This window comes from Branchiostoma belcheri, unplaced genomic scaffold, assembly GCF_001625305.1.
Source record: "Branchiostoma belcheri isolate BF01 breed outbred unplaced genomic scaffold, Haploidv18h27 scaffold7, whole genome shotgun sequence".
Taxonomy (NCBI): domain Eukaryota; kingdom Metazoa; phylum Chordata; class Leptocardii; order Amphioxiformes; family Branchiostomatidae; genus Branchiostoma; species Branchiostoma belcheri.
This window is the reverse complement of record NW_017804353.1, coordinates 2,514,756-2,533,667: the sequence shown is the minus strand read 5'-3', so window position 1 is coordinate 2,533,667 and position 18,912 is coordinate 2,514,756. Positions and strand designations below refer to the sequence as shown.

At 44.3% G+C, this 18,912-nt stretch overlaps 2 protein-coding genes across 2 annotated transcripts in view; one reads left to right on the top strand and one right to left on the bottom strand.

The window, feature by feature from the left end:
• The first annotated feature begins 1,095 nt into the window (after window positions 1-1,095).
• LOC109484344 (zinc finger protein Gfi-1b-like) lies at window positions 1,096-13,147 on the top strand. Its single transcript, XM_019787598.1, has 6 exons — window positions 1,096-1,326; window positions 2,597-2,779; window positions 3,633-3,867; window positions 4,151-4,430; window positions 7,617-7,845; window positions 12,880-13,147. The coding sequence occupies exons 1-6, from the start codon at window positions 1,230-1,232 to the stop codon at window positions 13,119-13,121; spliced, it is 1,266 nt and encodes a 421-aa protein (XP_019643157.1). The 5' UTR covers window positions 1,096-1,229; the 3' UTR covers window positions 13,122-13,147.
• Window positions 13,148-17,032: 3,885 nt separating this feature from the next.
• Window positions 17,033-18,912, bottom strand: part of LOC109484343 (zeta-crystallin-like) — a 13,911-nt gene continuing 12,031 nt past the window's right edge. Inside the window, exons 7-9 of the mRNA XM_019787597.1 lie at window positions 18,257-18,358; window positions 17,850-17,939; window positions 17,033-17,276 (exon numbers count right to left, since the gene is read on the bottom strand). Of these exons, the coding sequence (XP_019643156.1) occupies window positions 17,115-17,276; window positions 17,850-17,939; window positions 18,257-18,358 (354 nt within the window). The 3' untranslated portion in view covers window positions 17,033-17,114. The remainder of the gene's footprint in view (window positions 17,277-17,849; window positions 17,940-18,256; window positions 18,359-18,912) is intronic.

Below are 18,912 nucleotides of genomic sequence, written 5' to 3'. Positions count from 1 at the left end.
ACCCTCACCAGTTGTAAATTATATTTTCGACGACAATTCATATATAATTCATATGACCATGTTCTAATCTAGTACTTTCCAACAGAACGAAGTGTTAAGATTTTTTTTGAAAAGTAGTAAAATTCTTTTTCTTTTTTTCGTCCATACGTTTTGGTCTTATGTAATCCGCATTGTTATACAGACGCAGCTGAGCTGGCAGTGCGCATGCCTGGGATGACGTCACGGTTTAAAACACCTGTAACAGCTGGCCCGGTGTCCGGGGGAGGTTCAGTAGATATAAAGAGGGGTGTTATGGGGAGGGGGTGTTTTGGGACAATAGTAATATCTGGGTATGGCAGAGATGATAATGTTAAATAATAGGTATTAGATATCTCGAAGAGAAGCTGTGTTAACATATTCACTATACACAAACAGACGGTGCCACAATACCTATCTTGTTCACATCACCGTTTCGTAAATAATGTCAGCCTGGTACCAACTGTAAACTACGATCTAACCCGGTACTTTTGTATGATAACTCGAAGTGATATTGTGTACGCACTATACACATTGCCGTATACTCCATAAGTGATGATGTTTCACCACACACACAGAAGACAGCCTGACATCCCGTATATCTAACCATATGACACCTGCACCTGTAGTTTGACTATCTAGCCCCGTACCAGTACTTTCATAGTTTATATACGTACAGTCCATTTTTTGTACGTTGTATTGTACCATATCGCCCGTACGTTTGAACACACACACACCAAACGACAGTGAAAGATATCTACCTAATCACATGACACCTGTACATGTAGCTTGACGATTTGTTAGTTCCGTACATGTGCTTTAATAGATCATATACATGCATATATTCCATTGTTGGTACCTTATATTGTGCAATACTCCATGCATGTTTTCACCACACACACTAACCGACGTTGTGACGTTCTCTCCCCCTTTATCTAACCACATGACACCTGTAGCTCACCCCGTACCTGTCCGGACGCCCCGCCCCTGTGCTCCGCCCTTCCCCGGCAACATTAGCATAATCAGCACGGCACACTCTATAATCAGCCGGGCCGCTCCGGACCCGCTAGTTAACTCACACCCGCGGCCAGAACAGATTGAGGAGGGCAAACCCGCGCACGGAGAGACACGGTCTGATTGGAGTGATTTCAGTTTTTCTGTCTTGTAGTCTAGCCCAGTGGTTGTTCGTTTTTTTAATCCTCTGAGAAGACAAGATGCCGCGTTCCTTTCTTGTGAAGAAGAAGAAGGCCCACCCTGTGAACCGAAGGACCGGACAGGACAGAGTGGAAAACTTTTCCGTCCCGTTATGTGGTACGTGTTTCAATCTCTCTCTCTTTCTCTTAACCTCAAACCCTTGTTTTATTCCATTGTATAACATCTTAATTTTTCATGTTTGCTATCATTGTAGTGTTTTAGAAATCTTAGTACATTTATGTTACGTTAGAGAAGTTGGTGTGTATCTATAAGAAATGTTTCTCCGCGACAGGCATATTTTGGTTCCCTAGTTTTACCCCATCATCGTTGCGGCCAATTCCGTCCTTACGTTGTTGACTCTGGAGAGCCTGTTTTATATACTTTCCCATCGAGATCGCGACGTTTTTCCCGGTGATATTTAATCCTACTCGACACAGAAAATAAGCCTGACACTCAGCTACCGGCTGGTAGAGTATACATCCTACTCTCCAAGCAGAGGTTTGGGCTCCGGCTTATTTTTGACGCCTTGTTTGGCGTTTTTATGTAGCTTTCTTTTTTGTACCGGTATCTTTTGTTTCTCTAGCGAAACTACTACGGTGGCGTATTGGATAAAGCCTTACCAATTGGATACTGTCTTGCAGGCACCAAAAGATCTGCTTGGAGATTGTTATTAAACTCCGCAGCGGCTGCTACAGTGTGCATGTACGTCCCCCTGGCCTGACCCGCGTATGTTCGATCGATCCAGAACCGCTCTCGCTTTTAGCCGGCAAATTGCGGGTATTCCCAGGGCACTTGTTTGGGGCTGCGCCGCGCGACCGCCGTTGGCCATTCCCTAGCTCATCTTAGCTGCGCCACGGAGGTCTTCTACACAGCTTCTTCGCTGCCAGATTTTTCCTTAATTTGGGCTTAAAGACGTAAGAGGATTTGAGGCGTGAATTTCCGCTTTCTGGGTCAGGAAATCTTAAATCTGATAGAGATGAGAATGTCGTCGTATGTCGTCAAAATTGTGTGCTGCTTTTACTGCTGTGTGACTAGACAAGCACGTCGAAAGAGCATCTTGTATCTGTCGTCTCTACTTCTTAAGATGCATTTCAATCTGTTTAGCATGTCCTTCGGTCGTTTCACGAAATAAATCTCCACTTCGCCATGCTACCAGGCACGGGGCATATCAAGTGCTGGCCGGAGAAAAAAAATGCTGTCTTTAATATTATATTTCTTGTGTGGACATATATACTGTCTAATGTTTATGTTTAAGGTTCCGAACGCTGTTGTCTTGTATTGAGATGGTTTCAGTTTGTCGGTTGTGAACAAAGCTCACACAGAAGCCGGTCCGTACACCCCCGCAATGGTTCTGTCCACAGCTCCAATGTTTGCCCTCATTTCACAGCTGAAGCACCGCCACTCGTGGAGCCGAGCGTTCCGGACAGCCCCGACCAGCCGCCCAAACCGGCAGCGGAGGATCCCGTCGCCTGTCCTCGGGCAGAGACGCGAGACCGCCCGCCCATGGCCCAGCCGTGGTCCGGTGAAACCTCTGCCTTCGTCCCGCAGCTCTCACCAACTCGCCCTACAGGTAAGACGCGTGAAAACAGCCTCATTTAAAAAGAATAGCATAGCGGTAACGTCTAGTTCTGATTTCTTGGTGTTAGAACGCTATGGTTACGTATCCAAACATACCGTAATGTATATTCATTTCGGTGAATGCAGGTTTCGAGTGACTGTGGCATGACACGTGTCAACACGGCTTATACCCCCAGCGCCCACACACAGTAGCAAAGAGCAGCAAATTTGCACTCGCAAATAACGTTAACAGTTCCATTGAAAATTGAAATCTCGAGCTAATCTGGTGAATATGACGCCGGCCCGTGTGGGCTGTGATTTACAGGTATTGATTTTTAAGATCCGTGCTTAATTTTTTTTACAAAACATGGTGACGGCACACTCAAGTTTTAGACTTATATTCAAGCCGCGACCGACGCGTAAGACAATATGATGATACTTCTAATACATAGGACAAGCAAAGCACGAATTTAATTTACATAGTCATAAAATGAAGAAGTGATCGAATATTGTCAAAGACTAAAAGGACTGAAAAACCGTTTGGAATATGAGAAAAAGATTTGTACGTGGAGCAATAATCGATAAATATAATTTTTCTGTTTGATATTGCTATTCTGCTATATGTATTTACCATTTGTTATTCTGCCATTCTTTATGTTAGATATTACTTATATTTACGGTCTAGTTAATTTATTTTCCACGTTACCTTCACTTTATAATGGATCCGTGGCGTATGTCTTTATCAGTTCTTGAACTGTATTCTTTTTTCTTTCTTTTTGTGTTATGTATCCTTTTGTGAAATAGAAATTTAAAAAAAAAAGATTTCTAAAAAAATCTTCCTTTTTTTGGTTCCTTCTGGGTTTCAGCTGTGATGGAGAGCGTCCCCGGCAGTACCCTGGGCTGCGTACGGGACGTGAGCGCAGCCTGGCCGTACAGCTTCCCCAGGCTGTTCGGTGACGGGGACCTGGTCCGCCCGACGCCCTCCCCGTACCTGGACCGGTCCATCTTCCGGCAGGACTTCCCTCTCTCCGCCGCCCACCACCGCGGCCACACCGCCGCCTTGAACCTCGGCGACGTCAACAGGCAAAGCGCCTTTAAGAGGTACGTTGTGCAGATAGATGGTGATGGAAGCACACTAGCTATGGGTCTCATGTTGTGGCGTCGCGTTCAGCGTCTATTGTGGCGCGGCTTATCTTTGCACGGCAGTCTCTGGCACATTGATATTTTGTAGTTGTGGTTTCGTATAATCTTAGTCATTCTATCAACTTCAATAACTCATCTGACTATTCTAAACTACATCTTATTATCTTTCAATCTATTCCCTCCCCCCCCTCTCCCCTCTCTCTCTTATAAAACAAGTGTGTAACTTGTCCTTGTCTTACAGGTACGACCTGTTGAAGCTAGAGACCACCCTAGTCTCCCCACCCCCGGGCGGCTACCCGTCCCCCACCTCCCACTCGGAGTACGTGGACGGGCGGCTGGACGTGTCGGTCGGCGGGCGGGAGGAGGCCGAAGCCCCGGCGGCGGGGGAGAAGCAGAAGCGGCCGACGGTCCTGACGGGGTCGTTCTCATGCGTGAAGTGTAAGAAGGTGTTCAGCACGCCGCACGGCCTGGAGGTCCACGTCAGGAGGTCTCACTCCGGCAAGAGGCCGTTCGCATGCGAGGTAGGAAACGCTTTGTATTTGTTCTACGTTTCTAGACTATTTTTGTACTAAAAGGGCCAGTCACATATGTCGTAGGATTGCAAATTGAGAGTGTTCTCTGGATAGTTGTGCATGTGTCCACGTCACGAGGTCCCACTCGCCTGCGAGGTAGGAAACGCTTTCCCTTTAATTGTTCTATTTCTCAAGACCATTTGGCGAGGGCTCGTTATATATCGTGCGATCGTCGTACGATTGTAGAAGAACTTTATTGTACGACATTTGAAAACGGTACAATGGATGGCAACAACTGTTGAATATACGGTACAAAAAGAGGTATAGGATATACCTCAGACAAGAGGCCGTTCGCATGCTAGGTGTGAATTAAGCGTCTTCCCTCCTTTTGCAGACCATTTGGTAAGGGTCCAGGCACATATGTCGTGGAATCGTTGAGACCGTTCTGGGGATAGTTGTTCGCGTGTCGCGCTAAGTTCAGCTGTCTTGTTACAGAAAAGACTGTAGTTGGTTCTGTCACAACCTGATTGAAAGTGAAAATCCTACGAAATCAAAATCACATTATCAGTACGACGAATGTGTATATGTTCAAGTGGAACGCATCTAGTAAGAGACCATCGATTGTGGTCCTATTGCATTCTATAATATCACATGTACACATCAAGTTCACATGTTGCTTGAGGTAGAACAAAAATTACAGAAAGAAGCGTAGTCTTTCTCGTGGTTCACTGCTGCCAGTGACATGTACAGATTACAATGTGTGTCTACCAGCAGTTTTCCAGTGTGAATAATGATTTCCTAAATTTAGAACGACTAGTGTTTGATAGCAAACATGTTGTGCAGAGTGGTCGGATCTTTTGGCATGATAATGTTCTCTAAATGTACGAGTCTGGTATCTACATTTACAAGCGCTAATATATATAATGTTACGCACAAGTTCAACTTCTCGCTTTTAAAGGACGAAAGATGTACTGTCGAAACAGAAGTTTAGGTTTTGGCTTATTTTGAGTTCATATGACTTCATCATTTGTGTTTTATGAGTTCATATGAGACTTTATTTTTGTATTGGTATCTTGTTTGTCGCCTGCCAAACGTGTATTGGATATACTGCCCTGATAGTTTGATACTGTTTTGTAGCCACCAAAAGACAATATAATATGAATAATGGCAGCTGTACAAAGCGTCCCTAGATAACCTAATCCCTCAGTAAACAACAAACGCCATACCTGCACGCCCGCCGCCAGGCCTGGTCCCGAGACTAACGTTTACACGGCGGCATTCTGACGCACGTTGCGGCTCAGGTGAGTAAACACCTGGCCATACCTGTGCGCCGGACGCCGACGCCGACCTGTCCCTGGCCGCGGCGGCCTGCAGCTGACGACTTTCCCGCGAACTGCGATACGCCGAGCGCTGGCATGGCTCGGTTGTCGGTAAACAACTTGTGCAGGGAATACTTTTAGACTAGTTTCCACCGGTACCAGCCATGGGTTGCTGGAAAATAGTAAAACGTAGACAAATAGACTTTGCCTTGATACACTGGGATGGGCGCTGGGTTTTCGGTAAACAACTTGTGCAGGGAATACTTTTAGACTATAGCAGGAGGAAAGATTAAACTGGTACACAAGACTTAAGTTCTGTAAAACGTAGAACCTTTCAGACGCCATCCACCATCTTTCTTCAGCTACTGACTTTTAGACTAGTTTATCTACTTGTAGACATTCATATTGTGATAATGTTTAATAGAAATTAAGATTTCTTAACAGTTTATAATAACATATAAGATTGTAATGAATTTTACCGAGATATAGTGTTGGTCTTTAAGCAGTTCAACCATAACTCATGTGACATTGTTTAAACACCTCCTTAAACACGGGTCTTATTAGTTTTATTTAGTATTGCAGCGTTGAACATGTTGTTGTTGTTTTTTTGCGCCATGGACTACTTTAGTACAACTGTAACAACACACTGGATATCAGTAGCTATGTTTGGCGTATATTACCGTATTTGTATTTGGCGTATATTACCGTATGTACGGTACATCACGTTAACGCGACATGAAGTGCCCAGCGCGGCATGATAATGATCGTTGTTCGGCACGAAGAAAAGCCCCGCCCGCTGGTCCGACAGGTAGATTTGTCAGGACATTACAGCGGCTGGTTTCGTCGCACGTCTTTCCCCAAGGGACCGGCAGTCAAATGGGAGAGTTTGTCCACATAAAAACCTACATTGTCACGACATGTGAGATCGTGTAAAATTCTACAACCTACAGTAGGCAAGCGTCCATATCTCTAGCACAGTTTTACTTTTTGCATTGTGAAGCTATTGTGACACATGTACATGACACAGATATGACACAGATATAGCAAAGATATCTTTTTCTGGGTAGTTCGTAGCTTCCGTCTTTTGATGCATGATTCGTTGCCTGAAAATTTCTCGTTCATTTTTTCCCAATCCACTCACATTATTTATTCATCAGCCCGCCTATTTAGCTATTCATTAACAGATCCGTATCGCATGTTTCATTTCATTGAAAGCAGGGAAGGAATTTTGCACACATTATGTTGTTCACTGTCGAGCTGATAAGGAAATGTAACATGCATTTTTTGTACCTACATGATGATAAGAAGAAATGTACACCAACAATGTAAACAATAATGATAAAGGAAAGGATATAGGCATAAAATCATATAACATGAGCTATTTTTAGAAAAATGCTTTAGAAAGTATATGATAACACAAATCCATGTCAACATCAAAAGCGAAAGTAGAGAAGAGAGGAAAAAGTTTGATATCTCAAGAACGATTTCGAGACGAAAACCTACATCGATCGTTTCTTCATACGTGTTTGAGAAGACGCTTGGTTGCAACATGACTTAGACCCCCACCCCCACTCCCTCAATGCTGTTTTGGTACATTTCTCCGCTTGTAAAGTTGTTCCTTCATGAGTGTGACAAGACATCCGACCACGTCTTCTTGCTAGTCTTGTACATTTCTCCGTTTGCTCATCGTTCCTTAATGTTGTTCCTTTAGGTGTGCAACAAGACTGTTCTTGTAACAGCTGTTCTTTGAACTTTTATGCACGGTTCCTTAATGCTACCTCTCCGGGTATGCGACAAGACATTCGACCAGTCTTCTTGCTAGTCCTGTATACATGCAATGTAACGATTTCTTAATGTTGTTCCTTTGTTCCTTCAGGTGTGTGACAAGACGTTCGGGCACGCGGTGAGTCTGGACCAGCACCGGTCCGTCCACACCACAGAGCGCACCTTCCAGTGTAAGCAGTGCGGGAAGTGCTTCAAACGGTCCTCCACCCTGTCCACCCACCTGCTCATCCACTCAGACACACGGCCCTACCCCTGCCAGTACTGCGGCAAGAGGTTTCATCAGAAGTCAGACATGAAGAAACACACCTTCATACACACAGGTGAGCCGCTGTTATCTTATCATTCATTCGTTCATTCATTCATGCATTCATGCATTCATTCACTTACATTCATTCACTCACTCACTCACTCCCTCACTCACTCCCTCCCTCACTCACTCACTCACTCACTCACTCACTCACTCACTCACTCACCAAGTTACTCATTCATTCACTCACTCATTCATTTACCCAGTCGAATTCACTCACTCACCGTTATTCACTCTCTCTCTCACTCACTCACTCACTCACTCACTCACTCACTCACTCACTCACTCACTCACTCAATCAATCACTCAATCAATCACTCGCTCGCTCGCTCACTCACTCACTCACTCACTCACTCACTCACTCACTCACTCACTCACTCACTCACTCACTCATTCATACCGTTTCTTCTCTCTGTTCGTATATGCAGTAGTGCTTTTCCCCGTCAGTCTTTCCATGAGCACATTCCATTTTATTGTATCGCATTCCGCCCTTCCCAATATTTCCACTGGAAATGCGAAGATAAGCTCGTTTGAAAGCTGATATCAGGACAAAGTGTACACGCGGCGATCAGTTACCGAGTGGGTGTGAATCGGTGCCGTCCCTTTGTGTTCTCTCGGAGCGGTTGTCCCTGATAGCTTGTTTGTTGACTCTTGTCACTCAGCACGCGTTAGTACGGCACGGCGCACACGAACGGCACAGGTGACACACGCGCGGCGTTAAACACCTTTGTTTTACCTGGGTAAACAAATGAACTAGCGCCTCCTCTCCACTCGATCGCGAAGGCGTGCACTAAGCTACCATTGAGAGACCAGAATTGGGTTTTAGCGACGGTCTGTGGAAGGAAATACGCTTTGTAAATCTGAACATGCACAGATAACGGTACATATTTGCAAAAAAGGTTGATTTTTTTTCTGTTAAAACTATATAATAAAAGGACCAGAAGATGCAGTTCTTTTTACTGTAAATGACCACGGGTGACAGATCGGGTTCGAAAGAAGGTGGTGACACTGGGGACCACCGTGATGTTTTCCGCGTTTTTGGGAGGTGTAATACAAAATGGCAGCAGGTCGCCATAAATGTTCGCACCTGCTGACAGCATACCTGTCATACCTGCGCCGTGTTCTCTTGTGGCGGGGAAACAGACGCTCTGAGATCGTCACACTTGATAACCAGGTGTCCTTGGCGGGTCATCTTCACACGCCTTAAGGCGCACCTGCCGGGCACTGAGTCTGTTCTTGTTAAGGGTTAAGTATATAGATCTAAGAACTGCAACGGGGTACCTTAAACGCCTCTTAGACGTTGTTGCATGCCCAATATTTCCTTGTACCATTTGGTACAGATATGTACTAGCATTTTCTTTCCTTTTATTCCTTTCATGCTCAGATTTCCTATTTTTTCTTGCTATTTAAAATATTTTCTGTATTTCTTAGTTTTTGTAATCCTTGTCTTTTTTTATTTTGTTTTATATTCTTTTGCCTCCTATTTCTTTCGCACCTAGATAAGGTTCAAGGTTGCCCATACTCACACAGCGGGTCCAAGGACATTTATTTTACTCACTTGTCGACAAAACTACTTGAAGGTCGCTTCGTGTTTCTCTTCCCGATTGTCGTACGCGGTTTTGGACATGCTCGGCGTCCGTGAAGTACAAACATAAACAACAGGTGATCAGGTCTCCCCATGGCACGGTCTGTTAGCACGTGAAGGTAGTTTTCATCTTAAAGTGTCGATGCAAGGATTCAGCTCGTTTTCGGTGTTTTTGTGTTATTTTTTTCTAGTAGTAAATTTTTATTAGTTAGATTTCTCCTAGGCAGGAGGTGTAATGTCTAAACACGACTACCACGGGCGTATAACTGTCGAGATAACAGATATAGAACGAGCGTTAAGCAGAGGAAGAACCCCTGAAAAAGATCTGGATTCTTCTTTAAATCTGCAAGGTTAGTCTGTCCCGCTCCTCACGAGTTAGCCTCAGTGATTGAAGAAGCCCCGCGGTGAAAATTGGTCCAAATTGCCGGCGATTTGGGGGATGTTCTAGCTGTCCCAGTACAAGGTATTTAAACGTGACAGAGAATGAAATAGCAAGTTTGTAGCGCAGCTAGAAGATAGAAACAAGATCAAAGATTTCAGCATTCAACAAGGGAATTAATGGTGCAGGTGTATAGTTATTTACTGTATGTAGGTATCATTTTCGTCACACTTGTCCGTACGGTTGATATTTCAGACTGCTAGACGAGATGTGTAGAAATGTGTCGGAGTTGCGTGCGAAAGTTTCATCACGTTCTGACGCACGCGTGTTGGTCTCTGATGTATCGGCCGCCATTACATGCCGCGGAGGCGTCACCCTTCAGTTATATGGCACTGCTGCCATGGCAACCAACGTCAAGCCTCCGCCCAACATCTGCTTGGAGATGTCTCTCCTCTGTTCTTCTGTGATGAAGATAACTCGGATGAAGTGCAACTTCCAAGCAGATCTTTTGGTGGCTGTAAAGACAGTGTCAAATTGGTCAGGCAGTATCCATTTGCCCCCCGAAGCGTAAAAAAAGGTACAAGCATGTACAAAAAAGAAAGCATGAAGAAAACGATTAAAATACATCAGAACTAGACCTAAGCCTAAACCTCAGTTTGTAGAGTATGTTCTGGCTACACCACGGCTCGTTTCCCGTGATTTAAGGCCGTGATTAGGCCCAGTATGGCCCCATGACGTGTTATTACCCGCCCCGGTACTCACACGTAATTTGGCGCCCTGATTGGGGAGAACTGTTATTACGGGTGGTTAGGTCCTGCGGAGGGTACAGTTACACAGTAACTTACACTCATTCGTAAAAATGTTACAGATACAAGAGTTTGCAAATTACGTGAGGCACATCTTCTAGGGGCCTTGACTTATTGAAAGAAGCGTCGTAGAAAAGACCGTAAAAAATTTGACTTTCCCGACTTTGATTGTCAGCGATAAGCAATCTCTCCAACCAACTCAAAACTTCTAAGCAGAGGGTTGGGTTTGGGGTTATTTTGGGCGTGTTTTTAGGCTTTTTTATAGCGGGGGTTTCTCTTTTGCACTGAGTTGGGTCAGAAAAAAATTCCAGTGCAAAAGAGGAACCCCGATAAAAAAGCCTAAAAACATGCCAAAAATAACCCCAAACCCAAACCTCTGCTTGGAGAGTACTCAAAACTCCCAACCTCAGATTGGCTTGCTCACGACTTACTCCCAACCACAGTCTGGAGAAGGTCGGGAAGCCATGCTCAGCTATGTGTGACAGGCGTGTCAGGGGCAGTTACGTGACCCTTGCCCCCAACACTTAAACTCTGACTTCTCCTTAGATCCGCCGACCCAAAATCTCTGCTTATGCACCTATTTATATTCAAATGGCTCCATCCATCCTGACGGAGAGGCAAAATCAAAATCGGCGAAATTGTCTGCAATCTCCGGTTAGAACCGGCGGGTCTCCGGGGCGCCATTACGCGGGAAATGACGATCGGAAGGTCCGGAGTTACTCTTCAAGCAGAGGTTTCGGTTATTTCGGACGGGGATGCTTTGTTGTTGTTTTCCTCGCATGTGATCAGAGGAGCGAACTGGAGCTAGAATATAGACTGCTTCCAACCCAGCGACGACCTTCGTTGGGGAGTAGTTGAGAAGAAAATTAACAAAAGACACACAAAACGAGCTGACACAGTACATCTGTTTGGATATCAAATATCAAAATTAAATACATTGAAGATACTAGTACAATGCATCATCGTAAAGGGTCTACCCTAGTCTTTTCGATAAGTGTGCAGGGTTCTTTTATCTGCAGAGGTTTCCTCACTCTAGCTCCCTGCTTGGATGCACGTTTGATATCTCTAGACGTTTCCAGATAAAACAGCTCACCAAGTCACCCCTACTCTTCTCGATAAGTGTACTGGGTTCTTTTTACGCTCACAGCAAACCGACGTCATTCATCTTCTTGGAGATAACTCCCTTCCTGACCCCACGGTGAAAGTTAGACATTTCTGTGCATCTTTAATAAATAAACATTTTATATGTGGGTTAGCCATTACGTAGGTGTGTTGGGTTCTTTTACGAACAAAAAAGACACCATGCATCTGCTTGGAGATTACCCCTAGGCCCTGTAACTCCGGGGGATCCCTCCCTGACCCTGCGGCGCGAGTTTGATAGACGTTTCTGTGCATCGTTAACAGATAAACAGCTCATCCCTCTTTATCACGGGCCTTACTGCTCCCCGGCGGGCCAGCCGGTCCATCTCTCCCGCCACCGATCGATAACCCTCCGCACTTCCCGGAATCACCCTTCCGGGAGCCAAAAATCACTAAAATCCGAATCCTTCAATCGCCGGCAATAACGGGGGGAATCTATCACCCCGGCCACAATTTAATTACGGCCATAGCCGCGACATCTCCCATCAGAACCCGGCGATAACGGGCAGGCCTTTCGGCGCGGTTTATGTAGCGAGGCGTGTTGCTATCAGGAACAGACATTGACGGGCCCATTCCAGGCAATTAGCGGGATTGCTGCGGGATCTCTACAGGGCAGGAACGGCTGGGAACTTAACTTACGCGCCAAGTAGATGTAAGGCACTGGCTTGTCTCTGAGCGCTTTTTTCTTAGCCTGCTTAGATCTCCTTTCAACAAAACCACCATGCTCTCTCTTTCTCTTTCCTCCCTTGGTTTTGTTACATACACAAAACACACAAAAAAGTTCTCACTCTACACATCCAACGATCATACGAATTATTATTGTCAGACCTCAAATCTAATCATTTTTTGTGATCATGTTTCCGCGAAGGTTTGCTCAGTTCAGTTCAGTTCAGGTCATCCTCGTCATGCTGCGACCCTAAATGGACAACGCGTCCGGTTCAATATTGCGTCAGATCGAACTCGAACATTGGGTTCGAAAGAATTTGACCGAATTTGAATCACCGTGTTCTCTCTTTTTCTCTGTGCCTTTCTAGCTAGGTGGAAACAAAAAAAAGTCTGTCGTGTGGTCTACGGAAGTATATGGTACGGATAGAATTGTACTAAACTAAATGCACTGTTTGTTTGTGTCCTCCCTAGGTGAGAAGCCCCACAAGTGTCTGGTGTGCGGGAAGGCGTTCAGCCAGTCGTCCAACCTCATCACCCACACCCGGAAGCACACCGGCTTCAAGCCGTTCGCCTGCGACACGTGCGGCCGCGCCTTCCAGCGCAAGGTGGACCTGCGCAGACACAGGGAGACGCAGCACAACGTCGCGCCGCCGCCCACTGCGCATGCGCGACACGTCAGCCCCGCGGCGGAGATCCCCGTGCATGCGCAGTGATGGAGGAGTCTAGAAATCAACGTTGGGAACAGATGCTTAGGAGAAAGGGGATCTGTTGTATCCAGAACCTTGCTTGATCCAAAAGGATGCTCGGGCACGGTTCTGGATAGTCTACGTGTATCCAAAACCGTGTCTAGGGCAAATCTATATTCCTGTCTACACAGAGACTATCCAGAACCTTGCCTGATCCTAACCCTAGCCCATTCTAGGTAGGCACAGTTCGGGGTACGATATACCCCGTTGGTTAGTTTACGGGCTCAAGCAAAACAGATGGTTAGTTGTGAGCTCGGTACAGCCATTTTCAGGCCGGATAGTTTAACTGAAATGTGTTACGATATCGTTGAATCGCAAATGCAGCTACGACTGTAGGAATGGACTAATTTATTATCGCCCATGTATATGTAACTTGTATAAATTCAATCTCAATGTGTAATATGTTCGTTCAAAATTGCATCGCTTTTTTCATTGATATAGCAATGTTATGATTTCAGACAGAATACGATATAATTTGTTTGTGCTTATTTTATATGTGTAAACGTGCAATCTTTAAAAGTGTATTAGTCATATAAGCCACATTATTCAATTTGTTACACTGAAATTTGGTTAAGCTGCCTAAGAAAATATGTACGAATTTCTTTTATTTCTGGAGCAAATATATGTATGTTTTGTGCAAATGTGCCTGTAAATACAAAGTTTCGCTGATTTAGAACTGGCAAACAGCATATACGACGCGCTTTCTTACCAATGGTTCTTTTTTTTTATAAAAAAACTCCAGGTTGTTATTGAAGAACCACGTGTTCATATTAGAGAGCCTCTAGTATGTTATTAGAGTCCTCTAGAATGTTACATCTAAGTTGGTATGATGATAAATAAACTAGATAGATGTATGTTACTGTTTAAGAACTTTACGTTGCTAATATTAGAGAAAGTTGAGTTCTTATTTTAAGTTTAATAAATACCGATTACTACGGACTACATGTACATGTATGCTCTAAGCAAAACAACTAAAGATACAAACATGAAACACACTGTTTCAAACAAGGCAATCAAGTGCAATACGTAGTAATAGAACGTTTGGTGTAGACTTACTAGCTTCAAGTCTTTAAGACAATTATGAAATGTGTAATCATTTGTAGAGTTAGAACTTATTGTGTATGTAACATATATCTGCAATTTCATTACGTAATATATATACGTGCGATTTATTATGCAATAAAACTTCAAAAGTATAATGTCCATCTTTTATTCTTCACGTATTTGTGTTATATTTAGAGTTCAGAGAAAGCTTACAAGTGCATGACAAGTAACAAGACTAGTGTAAAGTGACTTCCGAAGGTACAATACCGGGACATGCTGCTAGGGATTTGAACCCAGAACCTTCAGATTCTAAGTCAACAGCCCTCAAAAGGAGTTTGGTGGAGACTATCCATTTACCGCCTGTATGCAACGTTCGCCCCACGACTCGGGGAGGCCAACATAAAGCCCCCTTGCCCCAACCGAATCTGCTTGGAGATTAGTAGTCTCCAAGCAGATCCCTTTCGGTGGCAAGACAGTATCCATTGGCCAGAGAAGGTCGCCAGCCACCGATGGGGATACCGACAAAAAAGGGCCATGTATAAAAAGCTAACGATCATTCCCCCACAACCTCTGCTTGGAGAGTTGGAGATGAGATCGATGCGGCCTGACACCAGATGAATCCCCGCAAAGTGCGCGGCTTTTAGGCCCGACGTGTCGCCTGCCAGCCCGACGATTGAAGCGAAAATATCGCCCGGCGCCGTCTCAGGAGAAATTAGACCCGTCCATTCATTAGAGGGTAGCGGGGCGGGGGTCAGCGCAGGGCGGGGCCCGGAACCGTCAGATTTACCGGCGGATCGAAATCTCGGCCGGCGGCTCGCAGGAGACGGTCCGCAGGGACAGACAAGTGCCCTAGTTCCTAAATGAAGAGCTTTATTGTCACACTGGGCTAAATACAGGTCAAAACGTGTACGAAGTTAATAAAAAATATGTACAGTGGCTATACAATATTAGTTTTCGTATGAAACGGACAATTGCCCTAGCTAGGTCCGAAGAGTTTTAGTCTTGAATAGTTTCATCAGGTTAGCAACTCTCTGATTAAAGAGACTCTTTTTTTACACCCCCAAGTGTAAAAAAATTCAGCCGATGTTTCAGTGACCGTCTGTAACCATCCTCAGAAGGACAATTCGATCTGACTGGTTCGTTCACATTGCGCAGCACAGGTGTCGCTGACTAAAACACTAAATCACAGAAAAGTACGCATAAAAAGCGTCCGTCTGAAATAGAGACGGTTTACTAGTACAATGTATTATAAGGTAGCATACTTTGTGAATTCATACTCAAGTGCAAGCACACAAATATGGAAGTAGAGGTAAAACAAGAAGTTGAATTTATTTCATATTTAAATAGCTAGCTAATACACATTGGTTCATCAACCTTATATACACGTTTGACTTGTAGTGACTTGTATGCAACCCATACCAGTGTCACTCTCAGTGTGAAAAAATGTGGAATAAAAGTCTTAATTCAATTAATAACGAACTTAAGTTGCTTTAGGTGCTGCTCTCCTTAAACATGGGAACTAAGACAAAAGACTCCAAGACAGATTGCCCCTGTATCTGCCCAGGTGGCGGACTTGGCTCTGGTCCCGACATCACCTTACACTACAGTAGATGAGAGTGCCGCCCACTCCTCCACTATGGGACAGCCAGGCCACTCCATCAAGCCGGACAGGACAGGGAAGGTGAGACGAAAAGTGGAGCAAAGCCGAGAAATGATGAAGAAAGCCTCTCCCCTGTTCATCAATTAAGCGGCGAAGTGGATGGAACCGGGGAAGGCAATTTTGGGGGCATGTCGGGGTGGCGTGCGCCGGGGACCACCTCCAATCTCATCCGCCCATTTACCGAGAGAAATCACAGGGTGGCACGGAAGATCGCATGCGGCGCGACAATTTCCTTATCGTCTTCTCTTAGGGGACGTCTTGGTCCGGTTTTAATTCTTACCTTTCGTAAGAAGTCACGCGTGGACACGGTAAGGAGCTATTGTCCGTCCCCGGCTGCGCCATTGTTCTGCTTCGCGGGCCGGTTTGTTCCTGATTTGATGGCGCGGAGTATTAATGGCTCTTAATTGACGAGATTTATCTGCCCGGAGCTAAGTGGGGGGAGAATTGATGGGAATCGATGGGGAGGTGTTTTAGAGAAGCGAAAATCAAATTTATAGATTTCATTTTGCTCATAATTCTTGCGCTGCGCGGACGGGAGGAGTGCGGGATCGAAGTTTGCAATATCGTAATGAAGAGCCCTGATATGAAATATAGATATCAGTAAACTCCGATTCATTAGGCAGAAAGGATTCATTCTGAGGGCCAGGATTGACCACATTAGGGGGTATCGGATTTCGCTCTTGTTTATCGGCGGATTTTTGACAGTTTTTCAATAAAAATATCCCGAGATTACTTTGTGTGATTTCCGACCAGCTCCGGACGGTCCGGCGGTTCAGAAGGTCGAGCACGTCGATAGCTCTCCGGCGGTCCGAGTTCATAAAGCGATTTGTAGAAAAGGTTTCGGACGTACGGGAAATGGAGGCACATGATTTACTAGACGCGCACTCACTCACTCACTCACTCACACGCACTGGCTGCTTCGGTAACACAAGAGTGCAGAAATGGACAAGAGTACTAGAGATGGCAGACTTCACCCCTTTTCATGCAGGTCAGAAACACACACATACACACAAACACACACATATATAAGCACACACACTTACACACAAAACTAATTTGCCCACAGCAAAGTTGTTTGATTCGTGTATTATATTTTTCACATTTTTTTCATTACTAATTGTTTATGCACATCTTTGAGCACAAACAATAGAATTTGTTTTTATGACTAGGCGTGCACTTGCCCAGCTTTTTAAAAGCTTTCTTCACATCAAAACAACTGATGCGACTTAAAGCTCAACTGTAGAGCTACATGTAGTCTATATGTTGAGCACCATTTTGCCCATGGCAGACTTGGTCTCTATGATGTCCTTGTGAGCCTGAGGAGCCTGATCCAGACTATACTCCTTCCCCACCACTGGATTCAGGGTGCCCTGAGTAAAGCCTGCGTACAAGGCTGCCATGGTCTCTCCTAGTTCCTTCTGTTGAGTCATAAAATCATAAAACAACAAATGTGAGATTTAATAAAATGTCTGCAAGGGACACAAACAAACACAGGTGGCATATTTACACATGCATTCACCAATTCCCATACTTTGATAGCGCAAAAATAGTTAGAAATGAAGAAAAAAAAAAGAAAAGCAGTCAATACTAAAGGGAAAGAAGCAAAGGCATATCCATATGGTACAGCATAACACCAATGATGGACGTTTCTTTAGTCATGGTTGCTCGTGCGTTGATGTTGGTTGGTCCCCTATTCCCTACAACCTGGGCATAACGGCAGACAGACACAAACTGTTTCCCATCACCACATGTACAGGAGCCAGGGCTCAATGGTGCGGATGTGTCAGGCCAAAAAGAAAATTATTCAGTTTCTTTCAGATTTGCTTTTGTCACATTGTCACATTGTTTAGTTAACCTTCAGCGGAGTAAGAAAACTCAAACAAAATTCAAAATCACCATTTTTTTCTCACAAGAAATAAATTTCCTTTGTTGGACATGAACCATCCACAACATTTGAGATGGCCCCCATCTGCCTGTGACCTTTGACTCACCTCTGTGTCCCTTCCGACACCGATTACCCAGCATTCCTTAGTCATAAACAGACGAGGGGTAATTTCTATCCGACCTCGAGAGCCGACAACCTATGGGACAGGCCGACACTTTACTAACATAAGAAACTTAAACTAAGAGCTTCAGTATTGAAGATTTGTATTCTACATGCATAAAGTAAAACACCAACTGATTGTAGAAAAAGGCAATCACATTTTGCTTCTCTATCTAATAATTACTTTCAAACAATGAGTATCGACATTTTATTTACAAGTGTATAACAATGTTACTTTGTATAATATTTACTTTGTTTAGAGACGTAAGCAGCAAAAACTATTTGATAATAATACAGTCACATAATTTCTAAACAGATACATTTCTTGATGAATGATTATGTGATGTAACTCACCCCCACCCTCCCATGCCTTGCCAGTAGCTCCAAGTCCTTCTCCAGGTTCACATTTGCCAACATCTCAATGATCAGGTCTACTCCAACTCCAGCTGTTGCAGCCTGAAGAACAGACAAACAAATAAACACAACAACATCTCCAGGATAAAGTCCACTTCTATCTTGGGGAGAACATAATTTAGCTTTGACCCAGTGTTGGCCTCTAAAGTGTTGACACTTCATAGAAGCCACTATCATGTGGTAACAAGCCTCACTGAGTCAGTCTACTGAGGAAGACCAGAGTGACTGTTCAAAAGCTCTAGGTGAGAAAACCTCTTTGTTTTGGATCTAAAGTTTTAACTACAAACACAGATGAACTTTCATGATAGTCTTTAGGCCACACCAATTTAATTTGTTGGTTCTCGGATTTTTCCAGAAAAAATATGAAGCGACAGGGCGAAAAAAAATAAAAATAAAAACAGGTCTAGGCATCCTATTATAGGCTTAAATGCTACGGAATGAGCCATGAAGTCAACACAAAAGGCTGGGTTAAAATTTAAACATTGAATTTTGAACTTTTAATCAAACCACTGCAATGATAGATGGGAAAACTGTAACAACTAGGAAGAAAAGGACTTTCCTCAACTGTTGGGGGCAAAACATGAGCATTTTTCAGT

What these genes read in the sequence shown, in the direction of transcription:
- LOC109484344 (XM_019787598.1), top strand. Translation starts at nt 1,230, where the DNA reads ATGCCGCGTTCCTTTCTTGTGAAGAAGAAGAAGGCCCACCCTGTGAAC. An exon ending in CTTTTCCGTCCCGTTATGTG is followed by an intron (nt 1,327 to 2,596) that starts GTACGTGTTTCA and finishes CTCATTTCACAG; the next exon opens with CTGAAGCACCGCCACTCGTG. An exon ending in ACACACCTTCATACACACAG is followed by an intron (nt 7,846 to 12,879) that starts GTGAGCCGCTGT and finishes TGTCCTCCCTAG; the next exon opens with GTGAGAAGCCCCACAAGTGT.